The sequence below is a fragment of the Psammomys obesus genome, unplaced genomic scaffold, assembly GCF_907164565.1.
Source record: "Psammomys obesus unplaced genomic scaffold, mPsaObe1.curated_primary_1811, whole genome shotgun sequence".
Classification (NCBI taxonomy): domain Eukaryota; kingdom Metazoa; phylum Chordata; class Mammalia; order Rodentia; family Muridae; genus Psammomys; species Psammomys obesus.
Genome location: NW_026596109.1, coordinates 14,317,485 through 14,331,240, shown reverse-complemented (window position 1 = coordinate 14,331,240; position 13,756 = coordinate 14,317,485). Strand labels below are relative to the sequence as shown.

At 36.9% G+C, this 13,756-nt stretch overlaps 1 protein-coding gene across 1 annotated transcript in view; it reads right to left on the bottom strand.

The window, feature by feature from the left end:
- LOC129692406 (putative selection and upkeep of intraepithelial T-cells protein 1 homolog) overlaps nucleotides 1–12,637 on the bottom strand; it is a 34,971-nt gene extending 22,334 nt beyond the window's left edge. Inside the window, exons 1-4 of the mRNA XM_055628745.1 lie at nucleotides 12,574–12,637; nucleotides 9,486–9,563; nucleotides 1,892–2,239; nucleotides 1,176–1,457 (exon numbers count right to left, since the gene is read on the bottom strand). Of these exons, the coding sequence (XP_055484720.1) occupies nucleotides 1,176–1,457; nucleotides 1,892–2,239; nucleotides 9,486–9,563; nucleotides 12,574–12,637 (772 nt within the window). The remainder of the gene's footprint in view (nucleotides 1–1,175; nucleotides 1,458–1,891; nucleotides 2,240–9,485; nucleotides 9,564–12,573) is intronic.
- Nucleotides 12,638–13,756: the final 1,119 nt, after the last annotated feature.

Genomic DNA, 13,756 nt, shown 5'->3' with positions numbered 1-13,756 from the left:
ATTTATTTTGCATATATATATGCAAAATAAATCATTTACAAAAGTATATAAACATATAAACCATGTTCATGCTAGGTGCTCAGGGAGGTAAGAAGAAGATATTGGAACCACTAGAAATGGAGTTAAAGGTAATTGTGAACCACAGTGTGGGTGCTGGGACCTGATCATGGGTCTCTGCAGGAGTAATAAGTGCTCTTAACCACTGAGCCATCTCTCCAGCCACCTATTGCAGTTTTGTTAAACCTCAACATCTATTTTCATATTGGTTAAAACAGGTTACATTCCCATCAGGACCATTAAGTGTACCTCTCACTGTGATCAGGGTTTGTGGTTGGTTCTCTATACTAGATATATTACAGTATCTGACTTCAAATTGTACTGCATAGTCTTAGTAACACAAACAACTTTGTTTCATTTTTATTACTGGCTGAATAATATTCCATTGTGTAAATAGATTACATTTTCAATATCCTCTCATCTGTTGATAGAAATCTAGGCTTTCTCTGTTTCCTGGCTATTGTGCATAAAACAGCAATGAACACTCACAAGCAAGTATCTCTACAGTAATGCAAGGTCCTTGGTGTATATACCCTAGAGCGGATAATATGGTAGATATAGCATTAGCTTGGTGAGTAATCTCCACTCTCATTTCTATACTAGCTTTACCAGTTTGCATCTCCACCACCAGCAATTAATCATTCCCCTTTCCCCATATCCATGCTGGCATTTGTAATTTTATTTTTTGCCTTAGCCATTCTGGCTGCTATGGGATCTCATAGATGTTTTAATCTAAATTTTCTCCATGGCTAAAGATGTTGAACAGTTTCTTAAGTCTTTCTCAGCCCTTTGTAATTTTTTTTTACAATGAATAATGTTGCAAAACATTTTAAGAAATGAGTATCAGTGTAGCCAAATATAAAAAACGTCAAACACCATTTTATGCCAGGACAAAAACAAAACAAAACAGAATTTTATACACTAAAATTTCCAATATTATAAAAATAGTAAAAAAAATAAATCTAGCAAAGGGTGTCAGTTAGACAGCAGATGAGATGATAAATAAAATGAAGAGAAAGTAATGGTCTCAAGTCAAGTGAGGAAAGCTCATGAGATTTGATTAAAGTCTAGATTATATAAAACAATGGTTATTTCAAGAATGAACACATGAATTTCACCTGGTAGAATAATGCTTGTTCTTTCTTGTTGGCCTGTTAGAGGATTCCAAAGGTAACATGTAATGTTCCGGAAAGAACTGTCTCTAAGGAGAAGAGTTATCTTCACACTGAACAGTTTGTCTCCATCCTGGAACTGGGATTTCGATGCAGCTGGAATGACCTCTCCTCTGCTGTCTCTCCACTCCATGAGAGGCCTTGGGAACCAACCTCCAGACTGACACTCCACTATCACACCTTTGGTAGTTGGAGGATGAACAAGAATCTGAATTCGGGAGCTCCCAGCTGGTTATAAAAAAAAGAGGAACCAGTTGTGTATAGTAAATGGAAAAAGAAAAAGAACACAGTAAGAGAACCACTCCTCCTCCATGTTAACTCCAGTGATTGCAGAGATAATGATATTCAAAACCGTACAGGGCTGCCAATGACAAAACAAATCACTTAAGAGAGAAGGCACCAGAAGGAAAGATGGAGAGGCCATAATGCAATTAGATGCTGTTCTAAATAATTCTGATGAAAAAAGTTCTGTTTATCTAATTTACTTTTCCTTCCAGAAAAATGTTTGCTAGATAATAAATACTAAGTTAAGCCTTTAGATTATACACATCAGCAAATCCATCTAACATTCTATTACTTGTATGATTTATGAGTGAACAATTTTACTATATGTAAATCACTCAATGAATTTCAGAATCAGTCTCTGAGGCATCCATGCTTACCTGTGACCTTGACCTCTGTGATGTGCTCTTCATAGAATTTTCCATCCTTGAAGAGACAGTGGTAGTGCCCATCATCATCAGGATTGACGTTAAAGATCCTGAGGGTCACTTTCCCTTCGTCAATGGCATCTTTCAAGAGTTCTGTTCTCTCCACATATTTGGGGATAATTTCTCCGAAAAGGTCTTTGCCATCTTCATATAGATGAACAGGCTGTGTATAGTGGGACCTGAACCAGCGGATTTCCATGTGCTGGGCATTTTGTGGTGGAGACAGCTGACAGCTGAGCTCAAGTACTGTACCAACTGGAGCCAAGACTGGTTCCTCTAATCCAGTCACTGTGACTCTTTCTGGGAAGAGAAACAAGAACCAAAACATGAGAGGATTAATCAAGCCAGTCCTCTAAGTTGCCTCCTCCCCCAAACACACAAACCTATTTTTACTGTGCGTTAATTTTCTTCAGCATGCCTGAAAACAATCTGATTTTATATTTGACTTCAATGGTGGCTCATCAAACTCTTCTCCTTAAGAAATGTGTGTATTTTTTATTGCGCTAAATGGCTGGCTAAAAGAATTGCCACCAGCTCAGTAGTTGACTCTTCTTTAATTTTATTTCATTCTTTCTCTGAGTGATTCTAGGATTTATTATCCTTTAATTGGAATTAGCCTTTTTGTATGATTTTATGCTTAAGCTTCACATATCTTCATGAAATATTCTTATCTTTGTTTTATTTTTTCATTTCGTATTAAAATTTGTCCTTAAGAATCTACTACGGAACTGAGTGTAGTGGCACTTAGTTTAATCCAAGCACTTGGGAGGTAGAGGCAGGTGGCTCTCTGTAAGTTCGAGACCCACCTGGTCTACAATTTGAGTTCTAAGATAGCCAAGGATGTTATAAAGAGAAACCCTGTCAGAAAGAAAGAAAGAAAGAAAGAAAGAAAGAAAGAAGAAAGGAAGGAAGGAAGAAAGAGAGAGAGAGAAAAGAAAAAAAGAACCCATTACTGCTAAGAAAGAAAGAAAGAAAGGAAGGAAGGAAGGAAGAAAGAAAGAGAGAGAGAAAAGAAAAAGAACCCATTACTGCTAAGAAAGAAAGAAAGAAAAAAGAAAGAAAGAAAGGAAGGAAGGAAGAAAGAAAGAGAGAGAGAGAAAAGAAAAAGAACCCATTACTGCTATTTTTCTAAACTAGTATAACTTCTACCTGCATTCTAAGATATAGTCTCATGTCTACAGAGAAGTGCACCTCTCACCTATCATCAAAACTTTCTTCTGAAGCATGTGGACACTACCATAGAAATTCTCAATTCATCAAAATGTAGAGAATACCTAACGGTGGCGTCCACAGCCCCAATTAATATGTCTGCAAAATAACTCCTACACCCAACAGCATAAGGAACACCATAGAATATGGTTGGTAAAGTTGTAGGAACTGAGGGCTAGGATGACAGCTGTGAGGTCATGTTTTCCATATGATAGTGTAGCTGCACCCATTAAATCTCAGCAGTATGGTCACTTAAACAGGACCAGCACAATGACAACACATCCTAATGTGGAAGGGCAAAATCTCACCCTCATGCTTTTGCCCTCAGATGAAGAGCTACAAGCAATTAATGTTTGCTCAGTAAGGGGAGAATTAGTCTCCCTAATCCCCTCATAGGTTATTCATTCCCAAGTAGTCAGTCTTAAATACTGATACATATAAGCAACACTAAATGGTCTAAGTAGGACTATGATGATGATGATGATGATGATGATGATGATGTGTATGTGTGTGTGATACAGAACAGACCATGGTTTTGAGAATATTGGGGGTATGGGAGGAATGGGACATGAAAAGGGTGAAAAGGGAGTGGTAGAAAAGATGTAAATATAGTATAGATATAAAAAAATGAAGTTAAAATCTTTGTTTCCTTTATTAGTCTCAATGGGTTTTTTTAATTATTGAACTCTATTTTTTATTTTATTTTTAGTTTTACCAGCAAGACAGAACAAAATGTTGAAACTTGTTCTTCCAAATGTTTCCATGCTAAGACAATTTGTTTTGTTTTGTGTTGTTTTGCCTTTGGATGTAACTAGATCACAGCAGATGATCTTACAGATTCTAGAGTCAAATTTTCCAAATAAAATTCTAGATTTTCCTACAGTTAACCAGTACTTGGCTTAACATGTATTTGAGTTTATAAAAATCTTAAGGGAAAGAAGAAGAAAAACCCTCTCAAAGTGAACTGAAAAAGTTAAACCACATGATAAAACCACAAATCAATTCATAGGTGTGAAGTGATCCCCTGCCCTACATTGAACTCGCAGACGTGTGCCCACACATGCCCTCTCTCACACACACACACACACAGCATATCTTTGAACATTTTAGAGAACTTGAAAGTCCCACAATGAGTTTTTAATGTCTCTACAAGATCTTAAAATTTATTGTGTATGTTGAGTGTTTTTATAATCTCGAATTAGTACATTTAAAGGAATCTCAATGAGACAGTTTAGAGATGGAAATACACAGGGAAATTTGTGACAAGATGACTTCTGGGGTCTGTGGAGAAAAGATTATTCTGTCTGGCTTAACCTTTTGCACACATGAACTCACAACGGTTGTGACTGTATGTGTAAGATCTGCACAAGTTTAAGCCAACTCAAATCCTGGACAGAGGGAGGAGGGGCTCATGAAGTCCTACCCCCAGTTGATAATCTAATGGCTGCTCCAGGAGAAGAGTAACCTTTCTTCATGAATGCAGCCCCTCAAAGGCTACCCACGCTTTAATAAATGTTTACACACAGCTGTACATACAGGCATCACTGTAGACTCTGGGTTTACCAAACAAGAGAGCACATGAGGATGGAAGAAAAAGAGTAGTGGTGAATATAGGGAAAAACTGGAAGAGAGGAAGTTGGGTATATATTTGAACAAAGCACATTATATGCATGCATAGAATTATGAAACAAAACATTACAATGAAAGACTTTATTCTGCATAGGTTCATTTGAAAATTTAAAAAAAATGCAGAGACCTTGTTATTATTATTTTTTGCAGTGTGGTCCAGAGAATTCTTTCTGAGAAAATGCAGCAGGTGGGCATCATGAGAGAAGTAAATCAAGGTGGTAAGAAGCTCAAGACGTAAAGGCTTTTGCTGCCAACCCTGAGGAACTGAGTTCAGCCCCTGTGACTGATGTTATAGAAGGAGAGAATGGACTATTGCAACTCATCTGACATCCACTTTCTTTCTATAGTGTGCTCATGTGTGCACATTTGCAAGCATACATGCATGCACACACACAATAAATAAATAAAACTGCAATAAAAACTAAACAAGGAATGAGTTGCCAAACCACATGACATAAATTAAGTAACTGAATATTAAAATTATTCAAAAAATTAAACATACAAGATCGTGATCCTTAATCCACTAAATAAAAATTTGCAGTAAAATTAAATGTTTTGTATTTAGTTAATTAAAATGCTTTTGTTAGCAGAAAGAAAAGGTAAGTTATAGACAGAAAAATAGTTTCAAAAGGCAGATAACATAGGGCTTGTAGCTAGAAAACCGAAAGAAGTCTTAATTTTCAGTAAAAATAGCACATCTAACTAGCTATGAGCAAAAATGCTGAACAGACACTTAAATATAGAAAGCATATAAATATTTTGCAATATATGTCATTAGAGAATTATAAAAATATTACCATAAGCCTATTATTAGAGTAGCTGGAATATAATATGCTGACAACGCAAAATGTTGGTTGGGACACAGAACTATTTGCATCTCGTTTGTTGCTGATGGGAATGCAACTCAGTCCAAACACTTTCACCTCGCTTCCATTCCCTACCTTTCCCTTCTCTTCCCTTTTCTTTCCTTTCCTTTTTTTAATATTTATTTATTATTATAATTTATTCACTTTGTATCCCAGCTGTAGCCCCCTCCCTCATCTCCTCCAATCCTGCCCTCTATGCCTCATCTCCTCCCATGCCTCTCCCCCAGTCCACTGGTGGAGGTCCTCCTCCACTTCCATCTGACCCTAGACTATCAGCTCTCATCTGTGGCCTGGTAAGGCTGCTCCCTATCAGGGGGAGATGATCAAAGAGCCAGCCACTGAGTTCTTGTCAGAGACAGTCCCTGTTCCCCTTACTAGCGAACCCACTTGGAAACTGAACTTCTATGGGCTACATCTGTGCAGGGGTTCTAGGTTATCTCCATGCATGGTCCAAGGTTGGAGTATCAGTCTCAGAAAAGACCCTTGTGCCCAAACTTTTTGGTTCTGTTGTTCTCCTTGTGGAGCTCCTGTCCCCTCCAGGTCTTTCATCTCCCCCTTTTTAGAGTGGATATTAGACATATCATATAGGATAAATATACTAAAAGAAGATAAGCAAGAAGGAGGACCCTGGGTATGATGCTCAATCCTCATTCAGAAGGGCAAACGGGATAGACAGAAGAGGGAGAAAACAGGGAACGGGACAGGAACCTACCACAAAGGGCCTCTGAAAGACTCTACCCAACAGGGTATTGAAGCAGATGCTGAGATTCATAGCCAAACTTTGGACAGAGTGCAGGGAATCTTATGAAAGAAGGGGAAGATTAAAGTCCTTTCCTTTTCTTTTTTTTTCCTTTCCTTTTCTTAACCAAATTAATAATAGGCTCAGCATAGTTGCGAGCTTTTCCATGCCTAGATATTTCCTAAACAATTTGAAAAATAAATCCATGCAAAAACATGCATCCAAATGTTTAAAACATCAGTACTTATTTTTGCTCAAGACTGGATGCAATATTTTTAACAGGTGACCGAATAAACCAATCACTGTTCATTTATACAATGCACCAGTGTTTTTGTTTATTTGTTGTTTTTTTTTTTTTAACAAAGCTTGTGTGGTTTCAGGTGTATGGCCTTTTAGAAAAATCAGTGCTATAGAGTATAAAAGATGGATGGTAGAGCTTTTAAAAGAAGGTAGAAAAAGAGGAGTAGGTAGAACAGAAAACATTTCAAGAGTGGTCAAATTCTTCTATATGACATCAGGTGGATCCTTGATGATCTATAATGAATTTAAGGATTCCAGGGTCTGATCGCTGGTACAAGGTAAAACTACCAGGTGACAGTAGTACATATGGTTACTGTTTGAGTAATCATTTCAGCATTGCACAATAGGAAGCCACACAAAAGGAAGACTTTGAAGAGGCACAGAGGACCAACATCCAGAACCGGATCATGAGCAAGGAATACCCAAGATTTGCCGCAATCATATATCTAACTGGCATCACTCCTTAGCAAATTAGGGAGTGCCAGGCCTATAGAGTCTCAAAGGGTGTCAGTAATTCAGTTTAAAAATCACTGTGGGGTGGTTTCACTTTTGTATTTTTTATTGGGTTATATCCATTTTATATAGGTGGTGGTATCTCAGGGACATGCTCCTACAACTGTATAATATACTTTCACCAAGTTCACTCCCCAGTAAGCCATTAATAATTTTCTTTCTCTTCTTCTGTTGCTGTCTTCATTCCCAAAGTTTGCCTTCTACTTTCATGCCATATACACAAACACTCCACAAGAAGAGCAATAGAGTCAACTAACCTAGGCTCGTGGGGGCTTTAGAGACTGAAGCACCAACAAAACAGCATGTGTGGTCTGCACCTAGGCCCCCAACACATATATAACTGATGGGCAGCTTGGTCTTCATGTGGGTTTCCTAGTAAGTGGAGCGGTGTCTGTCTCTGAGCTTGACTGTATTGCCTGCTTTTGCATCACTTTCCCTAGCTGGGCTGCCTTGTCTGACCTCAGCGTAAGATGATGTGCTTAGTCCTAATGGGACTTGATGTGTTAGGATGTTGGTTGGTATGAGGAGAAGGAGAAGGGGGAATGGGATGAGAAAGTGGGAGAGCAGGGCCAGGAGGAGAGGAGGGAGGGGGCTGTCATCATGATGTAAAGTGAAAAAATAAAAATATCAATTAAAAAAATACAGGACTCACAAATTGAAGAAGACATGCAATGTTTGTTTTACTTTGTCTGGAACCAATTTGCTCAATGTATTAATCTCCATTAATGTATTGAGACCATTTCCCTTCAAATGACATTTTGTTTTACAATAGGGTTGAATATTATTTTCTTCGTGTATTTTTCTACTGATGAACACAAAGATTAGCTCCATAACTACTGTGGAGAGTGCGGCAATAAACGTAGATATATACGTAATGGTGTGATGTGTTGGCTTAGGATCCTTCAAGTAAACACCCAACAGAGGTATAGCTAGATAGTACAGTTGGTGAACTTTGGGGGTTTTCTGATCTTACATGTTGATATCAATGGTGGCTAAACTAATTTAGATTGTGATCAGTAGTGTACAACACACTTTTTCCAGCACACATGCCATTATTTGTTTTCTGAATGATTATCATTCTTATCATGATAGAGGAAATCATAATGTAATTTTTATTTGCTTTTCTCTAATAAGTAAGCATGTTGAACTTTTAAAAGCTATGTTTCTTGGTAATTTGTACTTCATCTTTAGGAACTTTATTTCATTAGCTGGTTTATTGATTGGATTGTTGGATTTCTTATTGTTGTATTTAGTTTCGTGAGTTCTTTATATATTCTATATATTAGTCCTCTGTCAGATGTAGACTTAGCAAAGATTTTTCTTTTATACTGTATGGCATTCACTCTTTTATAACTGTTTTCTTTCCTGTACAGAGACATTTTAATTTCATGCAATCTCATTTGTCAGTTTTGTGCATTGTTTCCTAAGCATTTAAAGTTGTATTTAGAAAGTCCTTGCCTATGTGTATAACTCATAAAATTTTCATATTTTCCATCTGCTTCAGAGTTTCATGTCTTAAATTAAAATACTTCCTATATTTGTAACTGGTTTTATACAAGACAAGAAATGGGCTAGAGTTTTTAACATTCTACACATGCAAATGGTTTTCTCATCACCATTTGTTTAAAAGCTCTCTTTTCTCCATATCTTCTTAATATATTTTTATTTATTACAGTTTTTTACTTTGTATCCCAGCTGTAACTCCACCCTCATTCCCTCCCAATCTTACCCCCCTTTCCTTTCCTCCCTCCCTCATCTCCTCCCATGCCCCTTCCTCAGTCCACTGATGGTGGATGATCTCCTCTCCTTCCATCTGACCGTAGCCTATCAGGTCTCATCGGGACTGTCTTTCATAGTCTTTCTCTGTGGCCTGGTCAGGCTACTCCCCCCTCAGGGGGAGGTGATCAAAGAGCCAGCCAGTGAGTTCATCATAATGTCTCCATATCTTTAGTTGTGAGAATTTATCTCTATATTCTGTTCTGCTGATCACATGTTGGTTTTTGCATTCTATCCACAACCTGGAATCAGAGAGGAATGAGTTCTTGTGCTCATCTCACTTTCTCTTTTTCATACAGTCCAGGATCTCACCCTAGAGAATTGTGCCACCCACAGTAAATAGGTCTCCCCATATCATTTCACCCACTTATTATAATCTGCTACAGGTGTGCCTTAGAGGCTTGTCTCACAGGTAAGTCTAGATTTCATTAAGTTGGCAAAAAGGCCTATAACACTTTCTTTTTTGGCAAACTTGATATTGATAAGGCTCATGAGTGAAGTTAGAGATTTATACCTGCCCTCGGTGTTACCATATGAAGAAGGCACATGATAACAAATCTGTAAATAAGTAGTCTTGCAGCATCCATTACACCTGCAATAAAAAAAGCAAATTCATCATCAGTGAAATCATGGGTAAGAAGATGCAGAAATCAGATAACCCACATTTGTCTAAAACAATTGTCTCCCAGTTACAGCTGGCTTCATCGTTTCATTCCAGGCAAACAACAAATGCATTTTAAGAGAAGCATTTACTTTGTGATATTCAACATTCCAAAATTTTATTAGCACATCTGACTTTCATGTTATGAATGCTCAATATATTATTTTTATGGGATTGTCTTCCCCAAGGCTTGACTCAATATTATTTTCTGGTTTTGCAAACTCCATCAGGCTCTTTTCTTCTCCAAAGATGATGAAAACGGGAAACAGCTACAGATTTTTAAAGCCTCCATTAGTGAAATCCTTTGACACGTTTATTGATAGCTACTTATAAAAAATTAAAGACATTTATCCTCATCATATGATACAGATTAAATAACCATTTTTAGTTAGAAATAACTTCATTCCATGACATTTTAAGAACCCCACAGAATTTTCTGTTAATGAAGAATTCATAATTAGAGACATGTCTGTGACCTTTACTCTTCATTGCAAAGTCAAGGGGAAGATTATAATATATTTCTCAGTTAAATATAAAAGATTTTCATAAGTTATATTTGATAGGTAACTCTTGAAACAGGTATAGGAGTTGCCTGTTTCCAGTCTCAAAGAAATACTTACTAGGTTCTGATATTATAAAAAAACAAACAGTTAAATAGTGACAACAATATAAAAATACTATAATACCTTGTTTACTTGGGTAAATTTATCTATATTCTTGCCTTACCAAAATGGTATATCTACATTTTGAGTAATGGCCTGTGGTTCTTACATATCATAAAGGCAATGAGGACATACATTAGATGCCATATGTACAATTGCTTTTGAGCAATGCAGAGTTGAGCAAAATATGGAAAAATTGAAGAGTGGGGCTGGAGAGATGGCTCAAGGCTTAAGAACACTGGCTGCTCTTCCAGAGAACCCAGGTTCATTTCCCAGCACCCTTGAGCCATTTCTCCATGGCAACTTCCCTTACATCCTCCTGTGAGATCAGTGAACCTTCTTGAAAGCTGCCTCCCACCAATAAACTTGCCTTTATAAACTCTAATTTGGCATTAATTGGCTCATTTCATTGGTAGAGAACACCTATTAGCACTGGCCCAATGAAATGATATAGAAGATTTAAGCATTAGTACATACCTGACGTTTTACAAAGAGGAAAACTTAAACCCTGGAGTAAAAATAGAATCTTCAACAAGTGGTACTGGATGTCCTCATGTAAAAGAACAAAAATGTATCCATATCTATCACTTTGCATCAGAATTAAAACCAAGATCAATGACCTCAATTTGAAACTTGAAATGCTATAACGGTTCAAAGAAAACATGGGCAGTATCCTGCACTGTTGTAAGGTTGTTGAGCTATATATTATTTATTATTAGTCCTGTGATTATCACAGTGGTATTATTTAACGTGCTATCATGAATAATAAGACACAAACACCTATTAGGTTTACAATTGCTTTATTTACCTTGAGAATGTGAAAAAACTGGAATCCTCATTCACTCTTTGTTCAACGGCAAACTGGTACAGCCAGTGTGGAAAATTCTTTAAATATTTAAAATAAATCTACCATATGACCAAGTCCTTGGCATGTGTTCAAAGTACTTAACCACATATAGCACAAACACTTGCCCAACAATGTGCATTTCCATCCTATTCACAATTATCTAGAGAATGGGAACAACCTAAATGTCCTTTACCATACCAATGGCTAATGAAAATGTGGTATATACAAACTACAGAATATTATTCAGTGTAAAGAAAAGTTAAAAATTAAACCATGACTTTCAGGTAAACAGATGGCACTAGAAAGAACTAACACCTATTCTCAGAGAGACAAATATCATGTTCTCTCTTCATCTGAGGTTCCTAGCTCCAAATCTCCAAGCCTAGGGAAGCTTCAGAAACAAGAAGAAAAAGACCGTGGCAGGGGCTAGAGAGGGTAATAGAAGTATACAAATGATATGAAAGGGAAGATGGAAAAATGAGAGGGGAATTTTAAACAGGAAAGGGAGAGAGCGGTCAATAAGAAAGAGTCAGGTGGTGGAGAAAGGATAAATGACATTAAGAATGTTTGAAAAAGCCCTGAGGAATCATACTATTTTATGTTTACCTAAAACTATAAACAATATATATCTATATTATAGCTATCCCTTAAATGAAGATTTGCCACATGAGTTGACAAGTCTTTCCACAAGAGCCATAGAGCATCTAAGAAAAAAAAACCAGCACCAGACATGAGAAACTCATTCTCAGTTGTTAGCCAGGGAAGTCCAAGAGTCCCAAAACAATATAGGCTATTACTGTTTCTCTTGGTTGTCTCCCAGAAGTTGAAAGTAAATCCTTATTGCTGGAGACATCATTTATTTTAGACACATGATTCATAACACTTGAGCAGGATCCAACATGAATACCTCCACCCTGTAAACTTACTGAGAGTGCCAGAAGATGCTATGCAAGGTTTCAGAGGAGATAACAATCAATGCTCCTATCCAGCCCTGATACCAATGAACCATAATCATGATTAGCATGGAAAAACATTGCAAAATGTACAACAGTGGCACTCATATCTTGGTACTAGATATGATAACTTGGTACTAGAACCAACTGCCCAGGGTTGTTAGATGAGAATATACCACTGCCACTTCACAAGACCAGCAGAATACATAACTGCATTTTAAATATGTATTTCTATACCATAGATGAGTGTAGGTCTCATGCTTTTCCTTGCTGCAGAGGAAGACCATTGCAGAAAAATATAACTGGTCAAAATACATAGAGCAACTGATCAGGGGGGCCCATTCCCAGTAGTTACATCTATATCATGACTTCTATATCCAAGGTCCAGAGAACATTGTAGAAGAATGAGTGGAAGTACTACAAGAACCAGAGCATCTGCTGTGAGATTATGTTTCCTAGAAATGACAGAGAAGCTATACCTTTGATACCACAACAATATGGATGCCTAAACGAGACCAGAACAATGACCACACCAATAGACATGCCGTTGTGGAAGGGAGAAATCTCCCAAAGATCCACCTCTAGATAGAGAAATACAGGCAACTAATGAATACTGAGAAATAAAAAGAATTAGTCTTCTCTGAGGATGAGCTTCATAATTGGTTATTCAATACCAAGTGGTCAGCCGTCAAATCATATACATACAAGCAGCAGTCAATGGACGTAACAGATTAAATTTTTACGTATACATATATGCATATACACACATAAATATACGTAATAATCAAAGAAAAAGAAGCCATGGATTTGAGATGAAGTAAGGGGTGTGACATAGGAGGGATTAGAAGAAGGAAAAGGGAGAGAGGAAATTATGTGATTATGTTTTAATTTAAAAAACCATTTATGTTGCGTTTTAATCAAAATTCAAGAATATGTCATAAACAGTTATGTCGTGCTTAAAATAAAATTATAACAGAAAAAAGTGATGAGTTATAAATCTGTGTACACAAGCTTTACTGTTTTGGTTGGCTGATTATGATCTGTTAGATTTTGCTCTCTTAAATTTTATAATTTCTTTTTGCTTTAACATTTCAAGTTCTCTTTAACAAAATGAGTGCAATGAACTTTTTGTGGTTTACCGGGAGATTATTTTATTTTTAAAATATTTATTTTTATATTTTATGTATGTGTTCATGTGTTAGTATACACGTGTGCATGTGTGTTCCCATGGAGGCCAGGAGAGTGTCAGAGCCACAGAAACTAGAGTTACAAGTGGTTGTGAACCATCAGGTGTGGGTGTGGGGAAGCAAGTTTGTGTTGTCTGTCATACCACCAAGCACTCTGGACTGTTGAGCCATCTTCCCAGCTCACCAGTAGGGTAATGTGCCATCCTCAAATCAGAGTAGTAGCAATTACATTTCCTTAATCTTGGAAACCTTCAGACTTTGCTCTTTCAGATATTTGAAAAACATAATAAATCATTGTAAGGAGTACTCACACTAATAAAGCTTATTCTTCCTAAATAACTCTATTTTGATACCTACAATTAAGCCTCCCTCTAACCTACATTAGCACTTTTTCTTTTCTGCTTTTAGTGACAACTACTCTACTTTCTCCTATAAAATTAACTTCGAAACTTTCATAGATGAGTACGAATATGCA